Here is a 27,319-nt window from a genome sequence, read left to right as displayed (position 1 = left end):
GGAGTATAATTGCTTTACAATGGTGTGTTAGTTTCTGCTTTATAACATAGTGAATCAGCTATACATATACATATATCCCCATATCCCCTCCCTCTTGCGTCTCCCTCCCATCCTCCCTATCCCACCCCTCTAGTTGGTCACAAAGCACCGAGCTGATCTCCCTGTGCTATGCAGCTGCTTCCCACTAGCTATCTATTTTACATTTGGTAGTATACATAAGTGCATGCCACTCTCTCACTTTGTCCCAGCTTACCCTTCTCCCTCCCTGTGTCCTCAAGTCCATTCTCTACGTCTGCATCTTTATTCCTGTCCTGCCCCTAGGTTCTTCAGAACCTTTTTTTTTTTTAGATTCCATATATATGTGTTAGCATACGGTATTTGTTTTTCTCTTCCTGACTTACTTCACTCTGTATGACAGACTCTAGGTCCATCCACCTCACTACAAATAACTCAATTTCCTTTCTTTTTATGGCTGAGTAATATTCCATTGTATATATGTGCCACATCTTCTTTATCTATTCATCTGTCGATGGACACTTAGGTTGCTTCCATGTCCTGGCTATTGTAAATAGAGCTGCAATGAACATTGTGGTACATGACTCTTTTTGAATTATGGTTTTCTCAGGGTATATGCCCAGTAGTGGGATTGCTAGGTCGTATGGTAGTTCTATTTTTAGTTTTTTAAGGAACCTGGTTGGCTGGTTTTTAAAAGGATCAGAATTGAAGAGCAGGCGTGGATGTAGGGATATAAAGCCAATCTGTGGGAGGCAGAATGAATGACGGTACATCACCAGTTTCATTTTATACACAGTGAAGTCACAGGCCATACCAAGGCATTATCCGAGTTTTGAAATAAATGCCCCTCCCTCACAAATAATAAACAAAACAATAACACTACAACCAGACTACATTCCTCCAAGGGGTCCAAAGCACTAAGAGCATAGGAGACAGCACTCTAGATAAAATAAAGTCCAGCTTGGTTTTAAAAAATATCCATCCAGCTTCAGGAAAAGAAGCCTTAAAATTTTATTTACACAGGTGCTGGTTCAGGTTTCTATTGAATCTGGCCCCAACATACTTTTAAGACACGCCACTGGCTGGATGAGGGAAACCAATCGCTGAAGAATGTGGAAGATAATTTATGACCTCTCTTAGCTTTTCTCCTGGCCTGTGGCTATGGATCTGAATTTACCAGGGAGGTCAGACAAATCTTGTTGCAGGCAAAGATACACAGAGAGCTCTGACACTTTCGAGTCCAAAGCCCAAAACTCAAGAGAGGCGATGAACACATGCTTGCTGGGCTTTCTGGGGAATGTTACTCATAGTGCCCTGAGAGGCCAAGAGGAAAGAGGAAGAGATTGACCTTTGCTATGTTCTTATACAAATGCTATTGGCCCTTCAGATCACCAATTAAGTAACACTGAAGATAAGTGGTTGTTTGAGGACCTTACACCAAACCCAACCCAAAGCCTTCTTTACCAGAGAACTACGATAAATACTATTTGCCATCTCTCCTTTCTGCTACCCAGGGGACACCATAAGCGTATGTGTGCCAATAAACAAGGCTTCACTCCAGTAGAAGGAACCAAAACTTATTGGGCACTGGAGCTGTGTTACATATCATTTAGTTCTTACAATAACCTTGTGATCTATTGCTATCTTCACAGAGGCACAAAGAAGTTAAGTGACTTGCTCAAAGCTGCATATCTATTAAGTCTTGGAGTTAAGGATTGGGTTGTCTATTTTCCAAGGCTGATGCATATAAAGTGAACCACTGGCCAATAGAAACATCTGGAATATCTATAACATTTTAGAGATTTATCGTTAAAGATTTAGGTTTTTATAGATTTATTGCTAAAATATTCAAGATCATTTAGTTCAACACTTTTATTATTTAGATGGAGATTTGAAGTGAAAAGAAGGAATGAGACATGCCTAAGGCCACATAGTAAGTCAATGGCAGAACCAGAGCTCCATTTGGTGCTCTTGCACTGCATCTTATTCCACTACCTAGATAGCAGTGTGCTTCCAAAAAGTCCAGAGAGTAGAGTAGGACAGTGATGTACAGCTCAGCATCGGGGTGGGGGGTGAAGGCATAAAAGGCTAACTGAAGGCTGGTCAAGGGACCTGCTGCATCTGATGAGGTTCCTCTCAACCACTTCTGGACTCCAAAATGTTCCTAAAACAAGCATCCAACTTTCACGCAGCCCTGTCTTTGGCCAGTCTGTTCCTGAAGTCCTGTCTTCCTGAAGTTCACTTCCTACCTTTTGTACTTGGCAAACTATTACGCATCCCTTCAGACCTAAATCAACCCTTAACTCCTCTGTGAAGATTTCTTAAACATTCCAAGTAAAATAACTCATTCTCTTATTCTGTCTGCTCAGTGGATTGTGTACTTACTTCTAGTACAGCACTTATCTTACTCTATTATGTTGGAAACTCTGTGTCATATTCACTCCACAGCCACTAACAAGTTATATGACTTTGGGCAAGTCACTTTAACTCTTCTGTGCCTCAGTTCCCTCATTTGCAAATAGGGCTAATGATAATACCTACATCATAGGGTTTTTGTGAGGATGGAATGAGAAAATGTCTACAAAGCAACTAATACATACTGAGTGTTCAATGACTAGTTTTTGTTGTTATCTCTTATCCCAGTGCCTGGTATAGGTCTAGTGTACACAATAAGTAAGCATTGACTGTTTGTTGAATAAATGGATGTTATCTGGGGAAAGTGCCAGTCATCAAATAGCAATTTTAGATATCCCTACAGTCAAGATAAAGGTTTATTATGCTGCCTTACATAATTCTTGGAGATTCCAAGGCAACAATCTCTGAGGCTCTGCTGATCAGCTGTGAGGCTGGAGAACCCCTCAGACAAGAAACAAGAAATGGCTGGGAGACCCTCATTTCTGCCTTTTATATGTTCTATGAACCTGGAAAAGTCACTTCCTCTCTCTGGGCCTCAGTTTCCTCATCTATAAAATGGCTTGGTCAAATTTTTAGATTTCTGAGTTCTCTTCCTTCAAATTTTAACAGGTTAGCATTTAAAGATCCTGTGATTCCAAGTACTGCAAATCTTTTAAGTCTTTTCATTAAATAACTCATGGCTGAGTCAACTGCCCAGAAAGTGAAAGAACTTGTGAACATGGGACTATAGAAATGTGGTTATCTAACTTAGGGACCTGTAAGAGGCCCACAGTCTCCAGGTTCCATATCCAAGTACCAGAGTGAAATCATGGTCCGTCTACACTATGAGGTGAACCAGGAGAGGAAGGACAATTAAAAATTTAAAACCCTGATAAGGGCTTCCCTGGTGGCACAGTGGTTGAGAGTCCCCCTGCCGATGCAGGGGACATGGGTTCGTGCCCCGGTCCGGGAAGATCCCACATGCCGCGGAGCGGCTGTGCCCGTGAACCATGGCCGTTGAGCCTGCGCGTCCGGAGCCTGTGCTCCACAACGGGAGAGGCCACAACAGTGAGAGGCCCACATACCACAAAAAATAAATAAATAAATAGATAAAACCCTGATAAAAGAGAAGAAGATTTTGCCTCAATTTTTAGCTCTGTCCTGAAAGACAATATTTTCTGGTTTATGACATCAAAGAGGAGGGGAATGGAGTTCTCTTGCTCCTGGCCCCATGGAAAACATTCTGTGGCACACTTATCTGAGAAGGCTCAAAGCAAAGAGTCAAGGAACCATGATTCTACCATTTGTATCCATACAACCTGTCTCTGAGTTCTTCCCTTAGCTTGGTAGTGAGGAGTAAAATTCTCATGTGCATAGGTGTTAAATCATGCTTCCTGTTCTGTGGTTGTGTGATGAGAGTGAATTAAGAGCTACCAAGCCTGGTTTCATCAGAATCAGAACTTTCCCTCTGAAGAATAGAAGTTGGCAGAAGGACTATTACTCACATGTCCCTGGCCCTACCTAATGAAGAGTTTTAAGTATTTGGAGCTGTTTTAAGTATTTGGAGCTTTTTTAGGAAGAAAGCTCCCTGTGATATTGGTGCTACTCATTGGCTCCTTGGTTTCTCCCCACAGTACTTAAGTCTTTCGTAAATTCTTTAATTTCTGACTCTCTTGTTCCTCTTCACTGTTGTCTTTCTTGTTTGCCTAGGCATTGCACTTTCTTTCTGCTTTAGGTTAGTATGTTTATATATTTGAGGGGTAGCTGTGCTGTAAGAGAGTGACTGCTAGCATTGGACCCAGAAGGCCTGGGTTTACATCCAGATAGTCCACTTACTACCTGTTGATTAACTGAGAAAACCTCAGTTTGCTTACATGGAAAATAAGGAGGATGACATCTTCCTCTGTTCTAGGTGGTTGGGAAGTTCAATGGAAATCGGATATGATAGCTCTTCATCCACTGAAGAAATTTAAAAGTGTCCAGGGCTATGATCACTAAGTTCCTTCAGGTAGGCTCTGTATCTTGAGTATGTGAGCCTAGTATCTCATGTGTAGTAAGGACCCAGCAAATGTATACTGACTGAATGCATGAGGAGATTACCACCAGGCCTGTTCTTATGAAGTACTCAGTAAAATATTGGCACGAGTCTAGCCAGAAGCTGTGGTGATTTCAGTGGGATGTATCAGGAGTCACAACATGGGCTGGAAGCAAATGGACTGAGAATTCTAATCCCTTTGCTCCCTTTATAAAGAATCATTCACCTCCAAGTCCCAGTTTCCTTTTTTGGATAGGAGGAAGTTTCCTTTTCTGTGCTCTCTTCTGACAGGTAAAAAGATTACCTGCCTCCTTGGAATGCTGAGGGCAGTTACCTAGCCATGAAGAGAAGGAGCGTGAACACCTGAAAAATAGGTTCCAGAAGTATGCACACATGACTATTATAACTGAAGAGATTGCTTTTTGAAATAACAGCTTCTCCCAGAATTCAGTTATTATGAGGGACGGTGTGTTTCTTGCCATGGGACTAGACTAGAGATCAGAGAAGTAAGAAATAACTCCTACCTCTGAAGAAAAAGTGGGTCTAACACCCTTGCAAGAGCAACCAACTGCTAAAATCTACCACCCAGAGTTTCACAATTATCAAGAGATTCTGTGAGGGATTAAAAAAGCTTCTGGCTGCAGTATATGGATGGGCTTTAAAAATATAACACACTGGGGAATAATAAGGCAAGGTGGAGTGAGACAATGGACTCAGAAGATCTTACAAGTGACACAGAAATTTCATGTTAATCATTGTTTCATAAGATGCACATGCTATAAATAAGCAGTCACAGGGCACTATAGACGAGCAATGGCAAATTCTTGACATGGCTCCCAAATTGGGCTCTAATAAGAGACTTGGGTGGGCATCAACTGGAATGAGTTACAGAGCTAAATTACTTATTCTGCAAGCCTGTGGTCTAGTCTTGTGATGAGGAGGACCAGAATTAAGCCAGCAAATGTGTAAAGACAAAGAATCATGGGGAAATATATGGTAGATTCATAACTCAGCTGGCCACCTGGGCCTTACTTTCTATGAGACAGAGTTTTTCCATAACGCTTAGTACCAGAGAGTCCCCAAAGCCCTTCCTCTATACCATCTGGGGTATATGTGGTGTCCATCAAAACTCATTCATATATATTTTATAGTTATCCATATGGTTATGGTACAAAAGTCTAAAAAGAAAATGTGTAGAATATTTTCAACTTCTCCTCTGGGTATTGCAAGGGTGAGTGATCTACAAGATCATCAGAAAAAAAGTATCCTCTTGTAGCATTCCTAGATTTGTTTATTTTTCTCCTGTTTAGTGAAAAATGCTCAAGACCTAGATGCCACCAGACCAGGTATTCTAGGCAAGCAAGGGGAACAAACTTTGACTGGCCAACTCAGAAGAATGTTTAAAATTAGATAATCTAGAGAGTTGCTAAGATACCAGGAGACCAGAAAGAGCAAAATTTACTATGCAGATTTGTAAGCACAGGAGCAAGAGTCAACAAACTACAATTCACAAGCCAAATCCAATGTGCTGCTTGTCTTTGTGTGGCTCAAGAACTGAGAATGATTTTTACATTTTAAATGGTTGGAAAAAATAAAAAAATAGTATTTAAAAGCATGTGAAAATTAAATGAAATATAAATTTCAGTGCCCATAAAGTTTTACTGTAGTACAGTCATACCCATTAGTTTTGTCTAGGTTTGCTTTCATGCTACAAAGGCAGAGTTGAATAGTACAGTCAGAGACCATATAGGCCACAAAGTCTAAAATATTTACTATCTGGCCCTTTATAGAAAAAAGTTTGCTGGCCCCTAATCTAAAGTCTGGCTATGATATTTAAGAAAACCAGAGACAGAGAAAAGATAATAGGAGCTTTGTGAAAAAATCTCTAGGACTCGTGCAATCAGGATCGGTCAACTTCTTGGCCAAAGATACCTGATTAAGGCTCTGTTGAAGTTGCAAGTAGATCCTCCTAGCAGAGTTAACTTGCCCCTGGGAAATGTTCCTCTGAAAGTCAGGGAGTGAAGGGGACACTGATATGCACCAAAAACTCTCTGCAAGACTCCAAACAAGAAGTAACATTCAATTCCACATGAGTTGAGGTGGGAAAGAGTAGATTTAAAGGACAGAAAGAGTTCAATGAGGGTTCACTTACATTTCTTTCCTCACAAAAACCTGGGGCTAGAGAAAGAATCAAAGCCATACTTATATAAAATTTGCCAAGGATACTAAATTGGGACATATTGTAAACATCAGTGAGGATGGTGTAATTCTTTGAGTTCAGAATGTAAACTACAGTTTCAATTTTATGATGTGTACCAAACAGTGCTTCATGTGTACAAAACAAATGGATGTACAATCTCCAATGTTTTACTAGAAAATGTCTGAAAAATAGTAAATTCTTGAGCACATAATGCACATGATGAATTAATTAACCCTCTTTGAAACATGATGAGGTAGAGATGAGGATTCATATCCTGATTTTCCAGATGAGAAAGTGGAAAAGAAAGGAAGTTATCCAGCCATGGTCATAATGCCGGGAGAAGAGGGAATCTCAGTCCTGACTTTTAACCCAGCCCATCCACAGTGAACTCTCTCAGCTGGCTCTATTCCCCTCTGAAGATTGATTTTTTTAAGAGAATGGGAGCTAGGATTCACCATCTTCTAGGAAGGCAACACCAAACATGCATACAGGTATAAATGCATGTGTGTTTGCTGAAATAACAATGATGATGTTTGGAACTTGCAGAATTGTCACAAAAAGTCTAAGCTGAAAAGGCATTTTAAAAGTATCTAGTTTAACTCCCTTATTTTACAGACAGGGAAAACTGATGTCCAAAGGGGGAAAAATTCTTATCCAACGTCACACAACTAAACCCCCTCTGAGCCCCTACCCTGCTCATGGATATCACCTTCCTTTGACTTCCTGGTCTTTTTGATAGCATCTAACATGCCTTCCCCTTTTACCTCCCCACTCATCTCACCCACCCACCACTAACTGATTCTCTACATGCCTGTTTCAAACCCACAGACCATCCACTCAAATGCGCTTACACACACACACATACACAAACACATTATTTCACTAAGTTTCCATCAAGCAGATTTTAGTGGTTTTTACCCCCTTGACCTATTACCATTATTTTTTAATCTCAAAATATTCAGATCCTTCCCTGACTAGCCTCACCATCACCCCGAACTCCCAGCATTACTGACAACGAGAAAATGTGGGGCTCTCTTCTCTTCTTCCTCCTCAACAGGAAAACCTGGCTAGATTACAATCGACTCTGTGCTGAGCCTTGCACCAATGACAGCATTAAAGCTTCATGGTTTATGAACTACCAAAGCTAGAAATGGATTTCTGTCTGACATGCCAGGCTTTTAAGTCTTGTACCTGTGCCCAGTCCAGAGATTTCCGAAACCATGAATAAAGTGGTAATCAACACTCTGAATACTCCATCTGAGCTTACTGACAACGACAGACAAATGAGGAAGAAAAGATTTGTGCTCCCACTCCCTCCAAGACAGGTGGAATTCCAAGTTTCAACAAGGAAGATTCACAATCAACTTCAGAAAGGCCATTTGGGCAATAAAGACGCATTGTAAAAAAAAAAAAAAATCAATAAATGTTCTCTGAAGGTAATAAGACAGCCCCTTGCCTTCAAATAGAGATAATAATGGCAGTAAACTCCAGCTACCAAGCTTTACAGATGGGAGGTGAAAGAACACACCAATAATTGTTTTTTGCTTTGTTTCATGTTTTTTCTTAAACCACATTCTCCTGTCCCTCAAAGGGCTCAGGACTGGAACCTGTGGTTCACATTCCAAAGGAACCAATGGGCTCCATAGTTTTGCAATGAATCCACTGGAGATTTTAATATTTCAAGCAGTTAAGAGCATTTGGCTCCGTGAGTTCATAGAGTCTCATTTTCTCAAATAAAATATCACCAAGTTTCCCTAACAAGTGATTCTAGGGACTGAAGAATTTTGAGACCTTGCTGGATTTCCAAGTGCTCAGTAATATGAGTGATTACCCCTCCCCCCAGCTTCCTTGTTCTCAAATAGTCCAAGATCCACATAATAGCAGAGCTCCTCCCAGGCAGCCCTGCCAGCTGCCCTTCTGCCTGCCTCCCTCCTTCAGCCCTAACTTCCTCAGAAAGCTCCCATGTGGAATAGTTATGACAGAAAAATCTTCCCTTTCACAATATGGTTGATCATTCCCACTGTTTTCGAAAAGCAACAATATCACGACCCAGATTTGTAAAACCCAAAGGCAGCATCAAATACAATCTAATCTATCTGACTATTGAATTTGCTTTTTGCTTGCTTTCTTGAACTCTTTTCCCATATAATATGGCTGCTATTACTGTGGTGCCTGGACTTACTGACACATTAGCTCTAGATGGGTGCTATGGTTCATTCTCTGCTCTATAGATAGGGCCTACCTGATGACAGGGTATGGGGAAGAGACAGGTTCTCACTGGAGAAGGTGGGGTGATCTGAAGTGTTTGGAGCTACTCCTCATTTCCTTTTCTGACAGCCATTCTTTTGTGAGTACTCTTAAGAAAGGAAGACACTGCTCTCTGTCTCTTTCCAAACTGCCTACGCCTAGGCACTGGTGCCCTGGACTTCATACTGTCCAGTGTAAGCAGTAGTAATGCGCCACTCAAGGCTATGGGTGGAACATGCAGCATATTTTCATTAATACTAAATGCTAGCTGTCTCCTTGTTGCCTGGGGGACTGGAAGAAAACAAAATAGCTTTCCATTTTATAGGTATTCCTGCCATCTGGCTAAAATGGTGAAAAGGTAATCATCATTCCAATTGGCTATCAATAGGGAGGCCAGTTAAAGAGCACACACTTTCTACCTTTTCTCTAGATGCCAAGAACTCTATGGTGCTTCTGCTGTCCTCTGGTGGGTGTCATCATATTCCTGCTGAAAGGTGTGGCCTATATACCTGCCACTTTCAAGACTGTCCTCAGGGATTGTAGCCTTTATATAAGGAAAAGCTGTCTGTTTTGATTCTGAATTGGAACTCAAAACTTCTAGGCCAGTGAGAAGGAAGAAAAAGGTCTTGGCAGGATGTACTTCCTTTGTGGAAAATGGAGGCAGCAGTAAATAGTGGTGTTTAGCAACTGGGTCTGCTCCCAGAGCAGAGTATCTCTGTCTAGAAACTGTTCATCAGTGTCCCTTTGAGAAGAAAGCCCTTAGTACAGGATGTGGAATGAAGTGGATGAGTAGGAGGCTTAAGCCCAGGGATATTGGGAAGGAAGGAGGCACTAGTATATATAGGAGGTATGGAAGTGTGAGTTCCTCCTGTAAGATGCAGCCTGAGCACCTCTGGGGGCTAAGCAGACATTAATTGTTTTAAGTTAAATAATATTAAGGAGCCAGGGTTTGAGCCCACTTAGCCAAATATAAGATGCAACTTAGCTTATGGTTCTGGACAAATGGCCAGGGACTGAGGACAACTCTCTGGAGAGAATAAAAATGTTTCATCACTTTGGGTCCTTATCTACCTAGGAGCTATTAATGCAAAGAGGCCCCAAGGATGCAGCAGCAGGAGGGAGCAGGTGCATAGACTGATGGTCTGCTGAACAGTGAGAACACTTCCTTTCTGGGGCCGAGGCCAGAAAGCCTTCACGAAGGAACAGTTTCGTATTCACCACAGAGAACAGGCTGGGGATTCGGTTGGGGTTTCTCCACTTCTAACCTCTCTAATAAGGACAATTTTTTCCCTCACTAGGCAGGAGAATGGAACACAAGCAAGGAGGAAATTAAATCTTTTCAAATCATTAATTTTTCTTTCATTCCTAGGACCCACCAAGCTCCAAGCACCAGCTGGGACCACCTTCATTGCCTACATTGCCTATACTACCAAGGCTGCCAAAGCCAGGGGACCAGCAAGTATGAAAACTGACTTTTTTTTTAAGGCTCTTAGGTTCTTTGAACCAGCCCTGCCAGTTACCTTGTCTCAGAGATGATAAAATCCTGGGTCCTGATAGACTGGTGTCTCTTTTTAGAAGATAAAGCAGAAAGGGAAACAGAAGTTAGTGTCCAAGACCCTTTACCTTCAGCGGCTCTTTTAAAGAAGACTTTGCAGCTTCCACAAGTGAGAGCTCCATAGTGACAGCCAGAAGCTTCATCCCCACAAATTAGGCAGGTCTTCTGGGGTGGAAAGTAATAGTCGATGGGCAGAACATGGTCCTTGGTAGTCTCCAAACTGAAAAGACCCAAGAGGAACAATGCAACACATGTCAGTACTTGACAGAAACAGGAGGGTAGAAGTCTGAAGTCTTCAGCAGTAAAGTGCACATGTAAAATATTATTTATTGCTTAACTGAGTCAGGGCGAAGCTGAATTTTCCTTGGACTTCTCCTAGGGATTATGTATGTAGGGTTTCCTGTCATGTGGACAGAGCCCTTTTGAATCCTGTGAAAGGATGTGAGAAGTTCTCTGGAATCAGCCAATCCCATGGGCTATGTCTACATGAGGGAAGGATGAAGGCAGAAACCTGAGGTTAAGGTCTTTAACTTAAGTTGGTGGTCAGGAAACAATTTCAGAGTAACTAAAGGGTATGTACTCAGCCCTAAGACCTTACCTTATCCAAAGGGAGACCTATGGAAAAACCAGACTAAGCATCAAAGCACTTTGATGTGCTTTGCTCTAGTTCTCTGAGCCTCACTCTCATCTGTAAGTAGGAATAATTATCACCCATCTTACCGAGCTACTTGTGTGAGTGGAGGTATGAATTAAACAAAAGTATAAAAAGCGCTTGAAATGAATACAGAAGTGAGGGATCATGATTAGTATTATCATACCAGTCTTCTTTGGTCTTTTTTCCATTCCCTCACTTTCTTTAGGAGTCTATCTAAATCACATGTAAATCCCCCACCCACATTCTGTAACATAAAGTAGCAGAATCCCTATGCCAGATTTTATTGTGAAATGATGCACAATGATGCTGGAAACCTTTCAGGCAACCATCTCAACACTTAGCCATTAGAATACTCAGGTTCCTTGGGCTAGGATGGAGCTTCACAGGTCACCTAGTTTAACTGCCTATCTCCAAGAGGATCTGTGTCTGTGTCCTTCCAAGTGGACTGAAGGAGAGGGCCAGAAAGCCAATCCTAAAACCTTAATGGAAAGGTAGCTCTTAGTCTCCCATGGTAATTAATTCAAGTTTAAACAAATGGAACATGGTTCGTACTACCCAAAGGTCAATTTTTTCCTCTTCTATGTCCTATGTCTAATCATTAAACAAAACGTAATTAACTTCTTGGGTAAATCTGCCACAGATAGGTGACAACTGCATATTCTCTCATCCACAGGAATGCAGCCACCATTTTTATGAATACTTCTTTCTTACTAAGCAAAGAAAGGAAGGAAAATAAGCCTGTTCACTGTGTTGGGTGATTTCAACTCCTCAAAACAATTCTGTGAGACATTTTTTCTCATTATTATATCAGATGAAGAAAGTCAGACTCAGAGAAGAAAAGCTCAAAACTATTTGACCTAAGCCCAGGACTCTCTAACTCCAAATCTAACACAATTTCCATTATCCTATTGTCTTCTCAGTACTCACCTTCACTTTCTACCCATGACTCTTTGGTTATACTCAGCACAGTCATCAGAATCCCAAAAGAGAATGAAAGGTTATCCTCCTCTCAATGCTCAGTGAGCAGCCCTGGCAGGGCAAGAGCAAAGAAGGCTTTCACTCAGGCTACACTTGACAAGCACTTTATCTCTAAGACACAAATATTAGCTTTTATTCACATCCCAAGTACAACAGAAAGCACTCAGAAAGTTCTGCTCATATGCAAACCCAGCAGCTGATTATGGCGGCCTATCTCTTCTCCCCATAATCCTTCCCTTTCCTACCTTAACTGGAAAGCCAGCAGGAGTCTGTCCACCAGACCAAGACTAGGAGGGCCACAGGTTCCACAGGAAAAGAGCTCACTTTCCATAAACAAATGGGAGAAAAGCTAAGAATGTCATTCCTTTGGCTAAAAATGTCATTTCCTTGGGTAAAAATTGTGCCCCCATCCTCATTCATGAAACAAAGAGAAGACGCAGAGGCTTTTTGCTATTGTTTCTTTGTTTGTTTTAAAGTGTCTTAATCTTCTTCTTACATTTTATGACTTCTGTAACTAATACAGTTAAAATCTAAAGGACATGTATTAAGGCACTTTATGTGCCAAGCTATTTCATATATATCATCTCGTTTAATCTTTATAACAACCCTGCCAGGTAGTTCTGTGTCATCCCTATATTGTAGGAGAGGAAGCTGATGCTCAGGAAAATTAAGTAAACTTGTTCAAGATCACTCCTATAGTAAGTGGAAATGCCAGGTTACCATCTGAGGTAAGTCTGACTACAAAGTGTGGATTTGTTACCAATGGCTAACCATATTATGAGACTGAAGGTCTAGATTAGATAAGTTTATTCAACTCAACTCCTAGCACCTGGCCGAATGGACCAGGTACAGGGATAAGTGCTGGGGATATAGTGATGATCAAGATATTATCCTTGCCTCTAAGCAACTTGCTATTTAGTAGAGAAGAAAGACAGGAAGCAAAGAACTGTAAAATAACATAGTAGATGATATAATAAAGTAGAGTGCATATTGCTACAAATGAGAAAGTACCTCAAAGACAGAAATGCATTTTGAAAGGTATAAAGGTATATATGTGTATATATGAATGAAATGATGATGGTAATGACAGTAATTATTATTATATGATTGAAGAGTAAATATTAGATAAACAAAATGAGAACCTGCATAAAGTAAATAAGTGGTCTTTTTGGAAAGATCCTTTAAAAATAGAAATTTTCATCCATACTAAAATTTAAAATACAACACAAATTATTTAAAAGAATCTAATTAATCAAATTTATAATCAATACTTAAAGACTGAAGAAAGTCATCATTTTATTTATTAGATATGAATTTAATAAAATACACCTCACACAAAAATAGCTATAAAGGAGGTGGAAGAGTAGGAGAAATAATGAAGGCAATTTTAGAATTTGAATTTTTCCTAATTACAACCCACTTTGGCTAGAGGTCTGAGATATTTCCTGACCTTACCAGGCCAGTCTCTGCCTACCTCCTCGCTCCTCTCTCTGGCAAAATGATTTGGACAGGATTCCCACTGACCCTGGCCTAGTGTGAACAAAGGGCACATTGCAGTGACTCATGGACTGATTGATCTTCTAGCACTGGAAATGAGAATTACAACTGCAGTCCCTCTCCCAGGTTTGTATTCTAGAGAAACTTGTGCACATTTGTACCAGGAAGCATATGCAGAAATGGACATACCAGCTTTGTTTATAGAAGCAGAAATGATAAACATCCACTGAGAGGAGAAAGGATAAATAAATTATATCATACTCATTCAATAAAGTACAATTCAGCAATGACAAGGAACAGAATATATCTAAAAATAGGCGAATCTCACAAGCTAACGTTGCATAAAAGACAATTCATAATAGCATACATACAATATGATTCCATTACATAGAGTTTGAAAAGAAGCAAAAGTAAACAATATGTAATTTGGGAATATATATATGAAAAGACATAAAAATGCCAGGGAGTGATAAACCCCAAATATAGGACAGTGGTTATCCCTGAGGGGAGGCTGTGGGGTAATGATATAAGGAAGGAAGATACAAACTGATTTATGCATTAATTTAAAAATATTTATTAAGCACCTGCTACACATCTGGCACCATTCTAGGTCCTGGGGTTAGTTAAACTAGTGAACAAATAATAGTGTTAATGTTCTCATTCCTTAATCAGGGCTCATGAGTGTTTGTTTTATTATTATGCTGTATAAGTAACTTGCATGTTACATGTATTTTGTATGGCTATAACAGGACACAATAAAAAAAATTAAAAGAAAAACCTCAGGAGTTTCTAACATCTCCCTACATAAAATTCTAACTGCAATCACGGCAGAGGTTTGCTCTGAGAATAAGTAAGTGCAGAATTTGAATGCAACATTGTGTTTTTTACCACCTCCCCTGTGTTATGTGCTCACTTATTATCCCAGTGCTGGGCATTCAGTTTTATGAAGTCTGAAGCAAAAGCCCTGCCACATAGCATGGAAGTTTTCCAAACAAGAACATGACTTGCTATTCTCCAATGGTTTCACAATTAATTAAATGAAAGTGGTTTACTAGAAGCTATAGGCTTACAAACGCCAGCTCAACCATGAGTAAGTTGGGTTCAGAAACCCTTGGCACCCAGCTGTAATCTCAGTCTCTCTCTCTCTCTCTCCCCTGATCTCTCTCTGTCTCCCTCTCTTTCTCTGTCTTTCTTTCTCTGTTTCTCTGTCTCTCATACTTGAGGATACTTTAGATCCCTTAAGGGGTCTGGCTAATTTAAGCAAGTCCCTCAGTAATTGTGGAACCAGGATGAAATGTAAAAGTCACAGACCAGTTTTCCCTGTTTGGGAGAGAATGTAAACTCAGCAGGGCTTTTGAGCCAGCCAGACCTGGGTTAATATCTTGCCTCCACCACTGAACCTTGGGCCCAGTAATTAGGCTCTCTGAGATCAGCTTGCCTCATCTGGAGAGTGGGGATATTTTCTACCCTTGAGAGCTTTTGTGAGAACTACATTGAATAACAAATGTTAAGCCCTTCCCTCTATGCTGCCACATGGTAGCTGCATTATAAGTCTAGAATGTCATTACCTTTTGTCTTACCATAAAAAAGGGAAATGTCTTATAGTCTTAAAATAAAAAAGACCATCCTTCTTGGCTATACAGTATTCTTAGGGAAAGGTAAATATAGGTGGAGAGAGAAGGAAGAAAGGCTAGATGTGTAAAAGTATAACATTTTTGTACATACCTCTGTACTTTTCAAACAAGAAGGGAATTAGGAAACCACCAAACATCTTTACAGAGCATCATATTTTTTCCTGATGTTGAGTAATTAAAAAATATTTTTATTAATCACATTGTGGAACATAATGAAGACTTTAAATGAATTTTTAAGATAAAAATCAAAGAGTTCAAAGTTATTTTCTCCTCATAGATCACTTGTGCCTACTTCTTTGGGGGTATAAAGGATATTTCAGTAGAAAAATTGGCAAAGTAATGATATAAGACTTGTAGCTACGTTTCCCCTGACAGCCTGAGATTCTAAATTTGATAACTGTCTGTCCAAGAAGACAATCATGTTTTCTTTTAAAAGTATTACCCGAGCTTATGTCATATCTCTCCAATTCTCTTTAATGATGCCCTTTGTTGAAGTGGGAAGGTATACAGGTACAACATCTGGTTTTCATGGTCATATCTGCCACTTTCTAACAGAATGACCTTGAACAAGTCATTTTGCTTAAATTTCTTCACATGCAAAGTGCATAAAGAAATATAGAACTCATAAGACTGCTATGAAGATTCAGTGAGATGCTGGAGGTAAAGCAGCTCACACCATTGCTGAGAAGTAAGTTGGGATTTTGAGAGAGATGACTTTGAATCCATGGAAAGTATTACCATCTTAACAATACTAAATCTTCTCACATCAGGACTCAACTCCACACACCAGCTAGTCAGCACCAGCACCAGACTCTTGGGGTCACAGAGGCAGCTGCACGAGGGCCCAGCCCTCCACATCCACAGACCAGCACCAGCCCTGGGACCCAACAGGATCTGAAGCCAGCTATACCAGGGCCAAGCCCTGCCCACCAGGGGGCTGGCATCAGCCCCAGGAACCCTTGAGCCACACAGCCAGCTGAGTCAAGACACAGCCCCACCCACCATCAAGCCACTGCACAAGGGAGGGCCTGGCAGCCAGCCAGGCTGGGAACCAACACCACCTACAAGCATTCCTACAGTAGTCAGCCCTGCCACAAAAGAAGGGCACATGCATGCACAAGGGGGCACCTTCAGAGCATATATCTCTGGTGAACAGAGGGCAGTGTGCTGCTGGGCCTCAGAGAACATCCTCTATATAACGTCACTTCTCCAAGACTGTGAAATGTAACTGATCTGCCTAATAAGTAGAAATAAAAACAGAAAATAGGCAAAATGAGGAGACAGAGGACTATATTCCAAACAAAGGAACAGGACAATACCTCAGAAAATGAAGTAAATGAAATGGAGATATGCAATATATCCAATAAAGAGTTCAAGTTAATGATCATAAGGGTGCTCAATGAACTTGGGAGAAGAGTGGATGAACAGAATTTTAACAAGGAGATAGAAAGTATAAGAACCAAACAGAGCTGAAGAATACAATAATTGAAATAAATAATACACTAGAAGGAATCAACCGTAGATAAGGTGATACAGAGGAATGGATCAGCAAACTGGAATACAGAGTAGTGGAAATCACCCAGGCTGAAGAGAAAAAAATAATTTAAATGAGAACAATTTAAGAGACATATGGAACAACATCAAGTGTACTACCATTCACATTATAGGGATCCCAGAAGGAGAAGACAGAGGGAAAGGGGCAGATAACTTATTTGAAGAAATAATACCTGAGAACTTCCCTAACCAGGGAAAAGAAACATACATCAAGGTCCAGAAAGCACAAAGAGTCCCAAACAAGATGAACTCAAAAAGGTCTACACCAAGACAGACAAATAAAATGGCAATAGTTAAAGAGAATCTTAAAAGCAGCAAGAGAAATAAGCAATTAGAAAGCCTAACAAGACTATCAGCTCACTTTTCAGCAGGAAATTTGCAGGGCAGAAGGGAATGGCAAGATATATTAAAAGTGATGAAAGGAAAAAACATACAACAAAGAATATTCTCCCCAACAAGGTTATCATTCAGATTTAAAGGAGAGATAAAAAGTTTCACTAACAAAAAGAAGTGAAAAGAGTTTACTACCGCTAAATCCACACTGCAAGAAAAGACCATTACTAGAAATATGAAAAGTATGTGATAAAAGATTTCATTGGTAAAGGCAAAGATACAGTGAAGGTAATAGATTAACCATATATAAAACTGGTATCAAGGTTAAAAGACAAAAGTATTAAAATCATCTATATCTATCCACTATAGGTAAAGAATACACAAAACAAAAAGATGTAAAATATGATATCAAAAACATCAAATGTTTGGGGGGGTGATAAAAATGTAGGGTTGTTAGAATGCATTCAAACTTAAGAGATGATCAACATCAAATCGTTATCATTATATATATATATATATATAAAAACATAAGATACACATGCAAAAAAGAGAAATTCAAACATAACACTAAAGAAAGTCATCAAATCAAAAAGGATGAAAGGGGTTTCCCTGGTGGCGCAGTGGTTGAGAGTCTGCCTGCTGATGCAGGGGACACGGGTTCGTGCCCTGGTCTGGGAAGATCCCACATGCCGTGGAGCAGATGGGCCCGTGAGCCATGGTCACTGAGTCTGTGCGTCTGGAGCCTGTGCTCCGCAATGGGAGAGGCCACAGCAGTGAGAGGCCCACACACTGCAAAAAAAAAAAAAGGGAAGAGAGAGGAAGAAGAAGAGAAAAAGTGCAAAACCCACCAAAAAACAATTAACTAAAGGGCAATGAGTAAATAATTACTTTAAATGTAAATGGATTACATGCTCCAGTCAAACGATATAGAGAGAATGAATGCATTAAAAAAAAATAAGACCCATATATATGCTGCCTACAGTAGACTCACTTCAGATTGAAAGACACACACAGACTGGAAGTGAAGGGACAGAAAAAGGTATTCCATGCAACTGAAATGAAAAGAAAGCTAAAGTACCAATACTTTTATCAAACAAAATAGATATTAAAAAAATATAATGAGAGATGACTAAGAACATTAAATAATGATAAAGGGATTAATTGAACAATAAAATATAACAATAGTAAATATATATGCACCCAATATAAGAGCACCTAAATACATAAAGCAAATATTAACAAACATAAAGGGAAACACTGACAGTCACACAATAATAGTAGAGGGCTTTGACACCCCATGTATATCAATGAAAATATCATCCAGACAGAAAATCAGTAAGGAAACACAGGCCTGAAAATACTCATTAGATAAGATAGACTTAATAGATCTATATAGAACATTTCATCCAAAAGCAGTAGAATACACTTTCTTTTTAAGGGCACATGAAACATTCTCCAGGATAGATCACATGCTAGGCCAGAAAACAAGCTCAATAAATTATGAAGACTGAAATCATATCAAGAATCTTTTCTGACCACAACAGAATGAGGCTAGAAATCAACAAGAAAAAAAAAAAAAACACTGGAAAAAACACAAACACATGCAGGCTAAAAATATGCTACTAAACAAACAAAGGGTCACTGAAGAAATCAAAGAGGAAATAAAAAATACCTGAAGAAAGATGAAAACACAATGATCCAAGATCAACAGGATACAGCAAAAGTATTTTGTAGAGGAATTTTTATAGTGATAGAGATAGAAACCTACCTCACAAAAACAAGAAAAATATCAAATAAACAACCAAAACTTATACCTAAAAGTCCTAGAAAAGGAAGAACAAACAAAACCCAAAATTAATAGAAGGAAATAAATAATAAAGAACAGAACAGAAATAAATAAAATAGAGATAAAAAGACAATAGAAAATATCAATGAAATAAAGAAATGGCTCTTTGAAAAGATAAATAAATTTGATAAACCTTTAGGCAGACTCATCAAAAAAGAAGTAGAGAGGACTCACATAAATAAAATCAGAAGTGAAAGGAAAGATACAACTGACACAACAGAAATACAAAAAGATTACTATGTATACTTATACAAAAATAAAATGGACAACCTAGAAAAAATGGATAGGTTCCTAGAAACATATAATCTCCCAAGACTGAATAATGAAGAAATAGAAAATATGAAGAGACCAATTAACAATAAAGTTGAATCAGTAATACAAAAATCCTAACAAAGAAAACTCCAGGACCAGACGGCTTCACAGGTTAATTCTTCAAAACAGTTGAAGAAGATTTAACATCTATCCTTCTGAAACTATTCAAAAAACAAAATGAGGAGCAAGGAATGCTTCCAAACTCATCATATGAGGCCAGCATCACCTGGATACCAAAACCATACAAAGATATCACAAAAGAAGAAAATTACCTGCCAATATCACTGATGAACATAAATGGAAGAATACTCGATAATATATTAGCAAACAAAATTCAACAATACATCAAAAGGATCATACACAATAATTAAGTGAGGGAGTTCCCTCCCTGGTGGTCCAGTGGTTAGGACTCCATGCTCTCACTGACGAGGGCTCGGGTTTGATCCCTGGTCAGGGAACCAAACTCCCACAAGCTGTGTGGCATGGCCAAAAAAAAAAAAAAAAAATCAAGTGAGATTTATCCCAGGATACAGGATGGTTTGGTATCTGCAAATCAATCATTGTGATACACCACTTCAGAAACTGAAGGAAAAAAAAATCATATGCTACTCTCAATAGATGTAGAGAGAGCATTTGACCAAATTCAACAACAATTTATGATTAAAAAAGTGGATCTAGAGGGAACATACCTCAACATAATAAAGGCCATATATGACAAACCTACAGCCAACATAATACTCAATGGTGAAAAGCTAAAATCTTTTCCTCTAAGATTAGGGACAAAACAAGGATGCCCACTCTTTCCTCTTTTATTCAACATAGTACTGGAATCCTAGCCACTGCAATCAGGTAAGAAAAATGGGTAAAAAATACTCCAAGTTGGAAAAGCAAGAAATAAAGCAGTCAGTGTTTGCAGATAACATGACACTATATATAAAAAGTCCTAAAGGTGCTACACACACACACAGAACACTTAGAACTAACACTAAATTCGGTAAAGTGGCAGGATAAAAAATTAAGATACAGAAATCTGTTGTATTTCCATAAGCTAATAACAAACTATCTGAAAGAGAAATAATAAAAAACAATCCAATCTACAATTACCTTAAAAAGAATAAAATATCTAGGAATAATTTTAACCAAGGCTGAAAGACCTGTATACTGAAAACTAAAAGATACTGATGAAATAAGTTGAAGTCAACACAAACAAATGGAAAGATATACCGTGCTCAGGAATTGGAAGAATTAATATTGTTAAAATGACCATACTCCCAAGGCAATATACCATTTCAAAACAATCCCTATTAAAATACCAGTGGCATTTTACACAGAACTAGAAAATATAATTCTAAAATTTCTATGGAAACACAAAAGACCCCAAATAGCCAAAACAGTCTTGGGAAAGAAGAACAAAGCTCTAAATATCATGTGCTGTAATTTCAAACTATACTCCAAAGCTACAGTAATCAAAACAGTATGGTATTGAATCAGTAATACAGAATAGAGAGTCCACAAATAAACCCACACTTCTATGGTCAATTAATGGAGGCAAAGGAGGCAAGAATATACAATGGGGAAAAGATAGCCTCTTCAATAAACAGTGTTGGGGAAACTGGATAACTATAGGCAAAAAAATCAAATTGGACTACATTCTCACACCATACACAAAAGTAAACTCAAAATGGATTAAAGACTTAAATGTAAGATGTGAAATAACAAAATCCTACATGAAAACAGGCAGTATGCTCTTTGACATCAGTCTTAGCATTATATTTTTTATATATCTCTTCAAGTATGAGAAACAAAAGCAAAAATAAACAAATTGGAACAAATGGTATCAAACTAAAGAGGTTTTGCACATCGACTGAAACTATCAAAAAAAGAAAAGATAGTTTATTGAGTGAAAGAAAATATTTGCAAATGATATGTCTGACAAGGCGTTAATATCCAAAATATACAAAGAACTCACACAACTCAACATAAAAAAAAACACAACCCAATTAAAAATGGGCAGAAGACCTCAGTAGACAATTTTCCAGAGAAGACAAACAGATTGCCAACTGTCACAGGAAAAGATGCTCAGCATCACTAATCATCAGGGAAATGCAAATCAAAATCACAATGAGACACTACCTCACAACTGTCAGAATGGCTACCATCAAAAAGACAACAAAAAACAACTGTTGGCAAGGATGTGGAGGAAAGAGACTCCTCGTGCACTGTTGGTGGGAGTGTATTTTGGTACAGCTGCTAGGCAAAACAATGCGGAGGTTCATCAAAAAATTAAAAATAGAACTGCCATCCAATTCAGCAATTCACTTCTGGATATTTACCCAAAGAAAACAAAAATACCAATTCAAAAAGATATATGTACCCTATGTTCATTGCAGCATTATTTACTATAGTCAAGATATGGAAGTAATCTAAGTACCCATCCATAGATGAATGGATAAAGAATATATGGTATACAACCACACACACCACAGTGGAATATTACTCAGCCATTAAAAATGAAATCTTGCTATTGCTGACAGCATGAATGGATCTAGAGGGTATTATGCTATGTGAAATAAGTCAGATAAAGAAAGACAAATTCTGCTTGTTTTCACTTATATGTGGAATATAAAACATAAGAAAGGGACTTCCTTGGTGGTCCAGTGGGTATGACTCCATGCTCCCAAGGCAGAGGGCCTGGATTTGATCCCTGGTCAGTGAAGTAGATCCCACATGCATGCTGCAACTTAGAGTTCACATGCCACAGCTAAGAGTCCACATGCCACAAGTAAGAAGTTTGCATGCTGCAACTAAGAAGCCAGCATGCCACAACTAAAAATCCCATGTGCCGCAACTAAGACTCAGTGCAGTCAAAATAAATAAATAAAAAATATTCAAAAATAAATAAACAAAACTTAGAAAAAGAGTGTAGTCCTTGGTTATAAAAATAAATAAATAAAAGACAAGAAAAGCAAACAATAAAAACAAAACAAAAAATGACTTATAAAGAGAAGAAACATGTGGTTCCCAGATGAACAGGTGTTGTGGGATGAGGGGAAAGGTGAAGGGGTTGAGAGGATCCAAACCTCCAGTAATATCATAAATAAGTCACAACAATGTAATATGCAGTACAAATAATTTAACAGTTTTGTATGGGACAGATAGTTACTAGACATCATGATGATCATTTCACAATATATACAAATGTCAAATCATTATGTAATATACTTGAAACTATATTAACTATATTTTAATAAAAAATAAATAAAACATTAAATCTTCAGATCAATGAACATAGAATATTATTAAATTGATTTACACCTTAAATTTATTTCCATAGTGTTTTATAGTTTTTTGTAATTGAAGTATAGTTGATTTACAATATCATATTACTTTCAGCTGCACAGCATAGTGATTCAGCATTTTTGAAAATTATTCTCTGTTATAGGTTATTACAAGGTAATGGCTATAATTTGGTATGCTTTACAAATCCTTGTTGCTTATCTACTAAACACAGTAGTTTGTATTAGTTAATCACATGCTACTCATTTCTCCCTCCCCTCTTTGGTAACCACACTTTTGTTTTCTACACCTGTGAGTCTGTTTCTGTTTTGTATATACATTCATTTATATTATGTTTTAGATTCCATGTATAAGTGATATTATACAGTATTTGTCTTCTTTTGTCTGACTTATTTCACTAAGCATGATGTATTCTAGGTCCATTCATGTTGCTGCAAATGGCAGAATTTCATTCTTTTTTATTGCTGAATAATATTCCTCTGTGTGTGTGTGTGTGTGTGTGTGTGTGTGTGTGTGTATCACATCTTCTTAATCCAACCATCTATTGATGGGCACTTGGGTTGCTTCCATGTTTTGGCTATTGTAAACAGTGATGCTATGAACAGTGGGATGCATGCCCCTTTTCAAATAACTTTTTTCATTTTTTCTGGATATATACCCAGGAGTGGAATTTCTGGATCATGTGGTAATTTTATTTTTAGTTTTTTGAGGAAATTCCACACTGTTTTCAATAGGGGCAGCACCAATTTACATTCCCACCAACAGTGTACAGGATTCCTTTTTCTCCCCATCCTCTCCAACATTTGTTATTTGTAGACTTTTAGATGAATGGTCATTCTGACAGGTCTGAGGTGCTATCTCGTTGTTGTTTTGATATGCATTCCTTTAATAATTAACGATTTTGAGCATCTTTTCATGTGTCTGTTAGCCACTTGTATTTCTTTGGAAGAATGTCTATTCAGGTCTTTTTCACATTTTTTATTGGGCTGTTTGTTTGATATTGAGTTGTATGAGCTGTTTATTTGCTTTGGATATTAACCCCTTGCTGGTCACATCACTTGTAAATATTTTCTCCCAGTCCGTAGGTTGTCTTTTTGTTTTGTTGACAGTTTCCCTTGCTGGGCAAAAGCTTTTAAGTTTAATTAGGTCCCATTTGTTTATTTTTGCTTTTGTTTCTTTTGCCTGAGGAGACCAATCCAAAAAAACATTGCTGTGATTTATGTCAAAGAGTGTTCTGCTTATGTTCACTTCTAGGACTTTTATGATTTTCATTTTTATATTTAGGTCTTTTGATTTTTTTTTGCATATAATGTGAAGGAATGTTCGAATTTCATTATTTTACATGTGGCTGTTGGGTTTTCCCAGCACCACTTGTTGAAGAGATAATCTTTCCTCCATTCTATATTCTTGCCTTCTTTGTCATAGATTAATTGACCATAGATGTTTGGGTCTATTTCTGGGTTCTCTATTCTGTTCCATTTATCTACATGTCTGTTTTTGTGCTGGTACCATGCTGTTCTGATTACTGTAGCTTTGTAATATAGTCTGAGAGGGTAATACCTCCAGCCTTGCTCTTTTTTCTCAAGGTTGCTTTGGCAATTTGGGGACTTTGTGGTTCCATATGAATTTTATAATGATTTATTCCAGTTCTGTGGAAAATTTCATGGGTACTTTGGTAGGATTGCATTAAATCTGTAGATTGCTCAGGATAGTATGGACATTTTAACAATATTAATTCTTCCAATCGAAGAGCACAGGATATTTCTTTCATTTCTTTGTATAATCTTCAATTTCCTTCATCAATGTTTTATAGTTTTCACAGTATAGTTCCTTCACCTCCTTGGTTATGTTTATTCCTAGGTATATTTTTCTTTTGATGCAATTTTAAATGAGATTTAAAAATTTTCTGTTATTTCATTATTAGCATATAGAAATCCAACAGATTTCTGTATATTAATCTTGTATACAGGAAACTTACTGAATTAATTTCTTGGTTCCAACAGTTTTGAGCTGGAGACTTTACAGTTCCATATATAAAGTATCATGTCATCTGCAAATGGTGACAATTTTACCCTTCCAATTTGGATAACTTTTATTTCTTTTTTGTTGTTGTTGTTCTGATTGCTGTGGCTAGGACTTCCAATATGATGTTAAATAGAAGGGACAAGACTGGGCATCCTTGTCTTGTTCCTGAATAAGCAGGAAGGCTTTCAGCTTTTCACCACTGAATATAATGTTGGTTGTGGGATTGTTGTAAATGGCATTTATTATGTTGAGATATTTTCCCGCTATACACACTTTGATTAGAGTTTTCATCATGAATGGATGTTGAATTTTTTCAAATGTTTTTCCTGCATCTATTGAGATGATCATGTGATTTTTATTCCTTCTTTTGTTTTGCTAATATTAATGATTGATTCGTGAATGCTGAACTATCCTTGCATTCCTGGAATAAATCCAACTTGATCATGGCGTATGATCCTTTTTATATATTGTTGGATTCAGTTTGCTGATATTTTGTTGAGTATTTTTGCATCTATATTCATCAAAGAATTGACCAATAATATTATTTTTTGTAGTCTCTGTGTCTGGTTTTGGTATCAGTGTAAAGGTGTCCTCCTAGAGTGAATTTGGGGGTCTTTCATCCTCTTCAATTTTGGGGGGTAGTGTGAGAAGAACTGGCATTAATTCTTCCTTATATGTTTGTAAGAATTCACCTATGAAGACCTCCAGTCCTGATTTTGTATGCTGGGAGTTTTTTTGCTTTTATTAACAAATTTAATTTCACTTCTAGTCATTGGTCTGTTCAAGCTGTTGTTTCTTCTTGATTCATTATTGGCAGGTTGTATCTTTCTAGCAATTTGTCATCTTGAATAAAGATGTTTTTCTTTCTTCCTTTACAATCTGGATGATTTTTACTTTGTTTCTTGTCTAATTTCCCTGGCTAGAACCTCCAATACAATGGTGAATAGAAACGGTGACAGCAGACATCCTTGTCTCGTTTTTGATCTTACAGGGAAAGCTTTCATTCTTTCACTCTTAAGTGTGATGTTAGCTGTGGGTTTTTCATAGATATCCATTATCAGTTTGAGTAAGTTCTCCCCTTTTCCTGGTTTTTTGACTGTTTTAATCATGAAAGAATGTTAGAGATTTTGCCAATGCTTTTCTGCATATATTGAGATGATCATGATGCCTTTATTCTCTTAAATATGGTGCATTATATTTATTAGCCGATTTTCCAACCTTACCTTCCTGAGATAAATCCCAATTTTACATTCTTGATATAAATCCTACTTGGTCATTATAATCCTTTTTATTTGTTGCTGGTTTGCTATTATTTTATTAAGGATTTTTAAAAAATCTATATTCAGAACTGATATTGGTCTCTAGTTTTTGTTTTTTGTTTGTTTGTGTGTGTGTGTGTGTGTGTGTGTGTGTGTGTGATATCTTTGGTTTCGGAGAACCACAGAATTTGGGGGGAAGTGCTTTCACTTCTATTTTTTGGAAGTTTGTGAAAGACTGGTATTAATTCTTCTTAAAACATTTGATAGAATTCACCAGTGAAAACATATGGATCTGAGTTTCTCTTTATGGGAAGTTTCTTTATTAGTAATTCACTCTATTTACTTGTTATAGAACTATTAAGATTTTCTATTTCCTCCTGAGTCAGTTTGGATAGTTTGTGTCTTCCTGGGTATTTTCCATTTCATCTAGGTCATGTAATTTTTTGGCATACAGTTGTTCATAGCATTCCCCTTAAATCCTTTTTATTTTTTAAGGTAGGTAGTGATGTCCCCACTTTCATTGCCAATTTTGTAATGTGAGTTCTCTTTTTTTCTCATAGTTAACCTAACAGTTTGTCAATTCTGTTGATCTTTCAAAGAACCAACTTTTTATTTCATTGATTCTATTGATTTTTTTCTATCCTATATTTCATTTATTTCTACTTTAATCTTTATTAATCTTCCTTCCTACTTTCTTTGTTTATATTTTGATCTTCTTTTTCTAGTTTCCTAAAGTGGAAGGTTAAGCTATTAAGATTTTTATTCCTTGTTAATGTAGGTGTCTTAGTCTGTTCTAGCTACTATAACAAAATACCTCAGATTGGGTGGTTTATAAATAAAAGAAATTTATTCCTCACAGTTCGGGAGGTGGGAAATGTGAGATCAGGAGGCCAGCATTGTCAGATGTATGCCCTCTTCCAGTTTGCAGACTTCTTGTTGTATTCTTACATGGCAGAAGGGCAAGCAAGCTCTCTGGGGCCTCTTTTATAAGAGCACTAATTCCACTCATGAGGGTGCCACGCTCATGTTCTCAGTACCTCCCAAAGTCCCCAACTCCTAATACCATCATATTGGGCATTAGGATTTCAACATTTGAATTTACGTGGGGATACAAATATTCAGGCCATAGAAATAGGCATTTATCGCTATAAATTTCCCTTTAAGTACTGCTTTAGAGTATCTGTATCCCCTAGGCTTTGTTATGTTACAATTTTGTTTTTATTCATCTCAAGTATTTTCTTTTTTTTTTTTTTTTATTTGCAGTACGCGGGCCTCTCGCTGCTGTGACCTCTCCTGTTGTGGAGCACAGGATCCAGACGTGCAGGTCCAGCAGCCATGGCTCATGGGCCCAGCCGCTCCGTGGCATGTGGGATCTTCCCAGACAGGGGCATGAACCCGCGTCCCCTGCATCGGCAGGAGGACTCTCAACCACTGCGTCACCAGAGAAGCCCTCAAGTATTTTCTTATTTCTCATGTGATTTTT

The 27,319-nt window shown here is 38.0% G+C and overlaps 1 protein-coding gene across 2 annotated transcripts in view; it reads right to left on the bottom strand.

The window, feature by feature from the left end:
* The window catches only part of AR (androgen receptor), a 163,642-nt gene that overhangs the window by 63,240 nt on the left and 73,083 nt on the right, over positions 1-27,319 (bottom strand). For both annotated transcript variants that reach the window (XM_030850106.2, XM_030850107.1), the window contains exon 2: positions 10,515-10,666. In XM_030850106.2, coding sequence (XP_030705966.1) covers positions 10,515-10,666 — 152 coding nt within the window. The remainder of the gene's footprint in view (positions 1-10,514; positions 10,667-27,319) is intronic.

This window comes from Globicephala melas, chromosome X, assembly GCF_963455315.2.
Source record: "Globicephala melas chromosome X, mGloMel1.2, whole genome shotgun sequence".
Classification (NCBI taxonomy): Eukaryota; Metazoa; Chordata; class Mammalia; order Artiodactyla; family Delphinidae; genus Globicephala; species Globicephala melas.
This window is presented reverse-complemented; position numbering and strand designations above follow the sequence as displayed.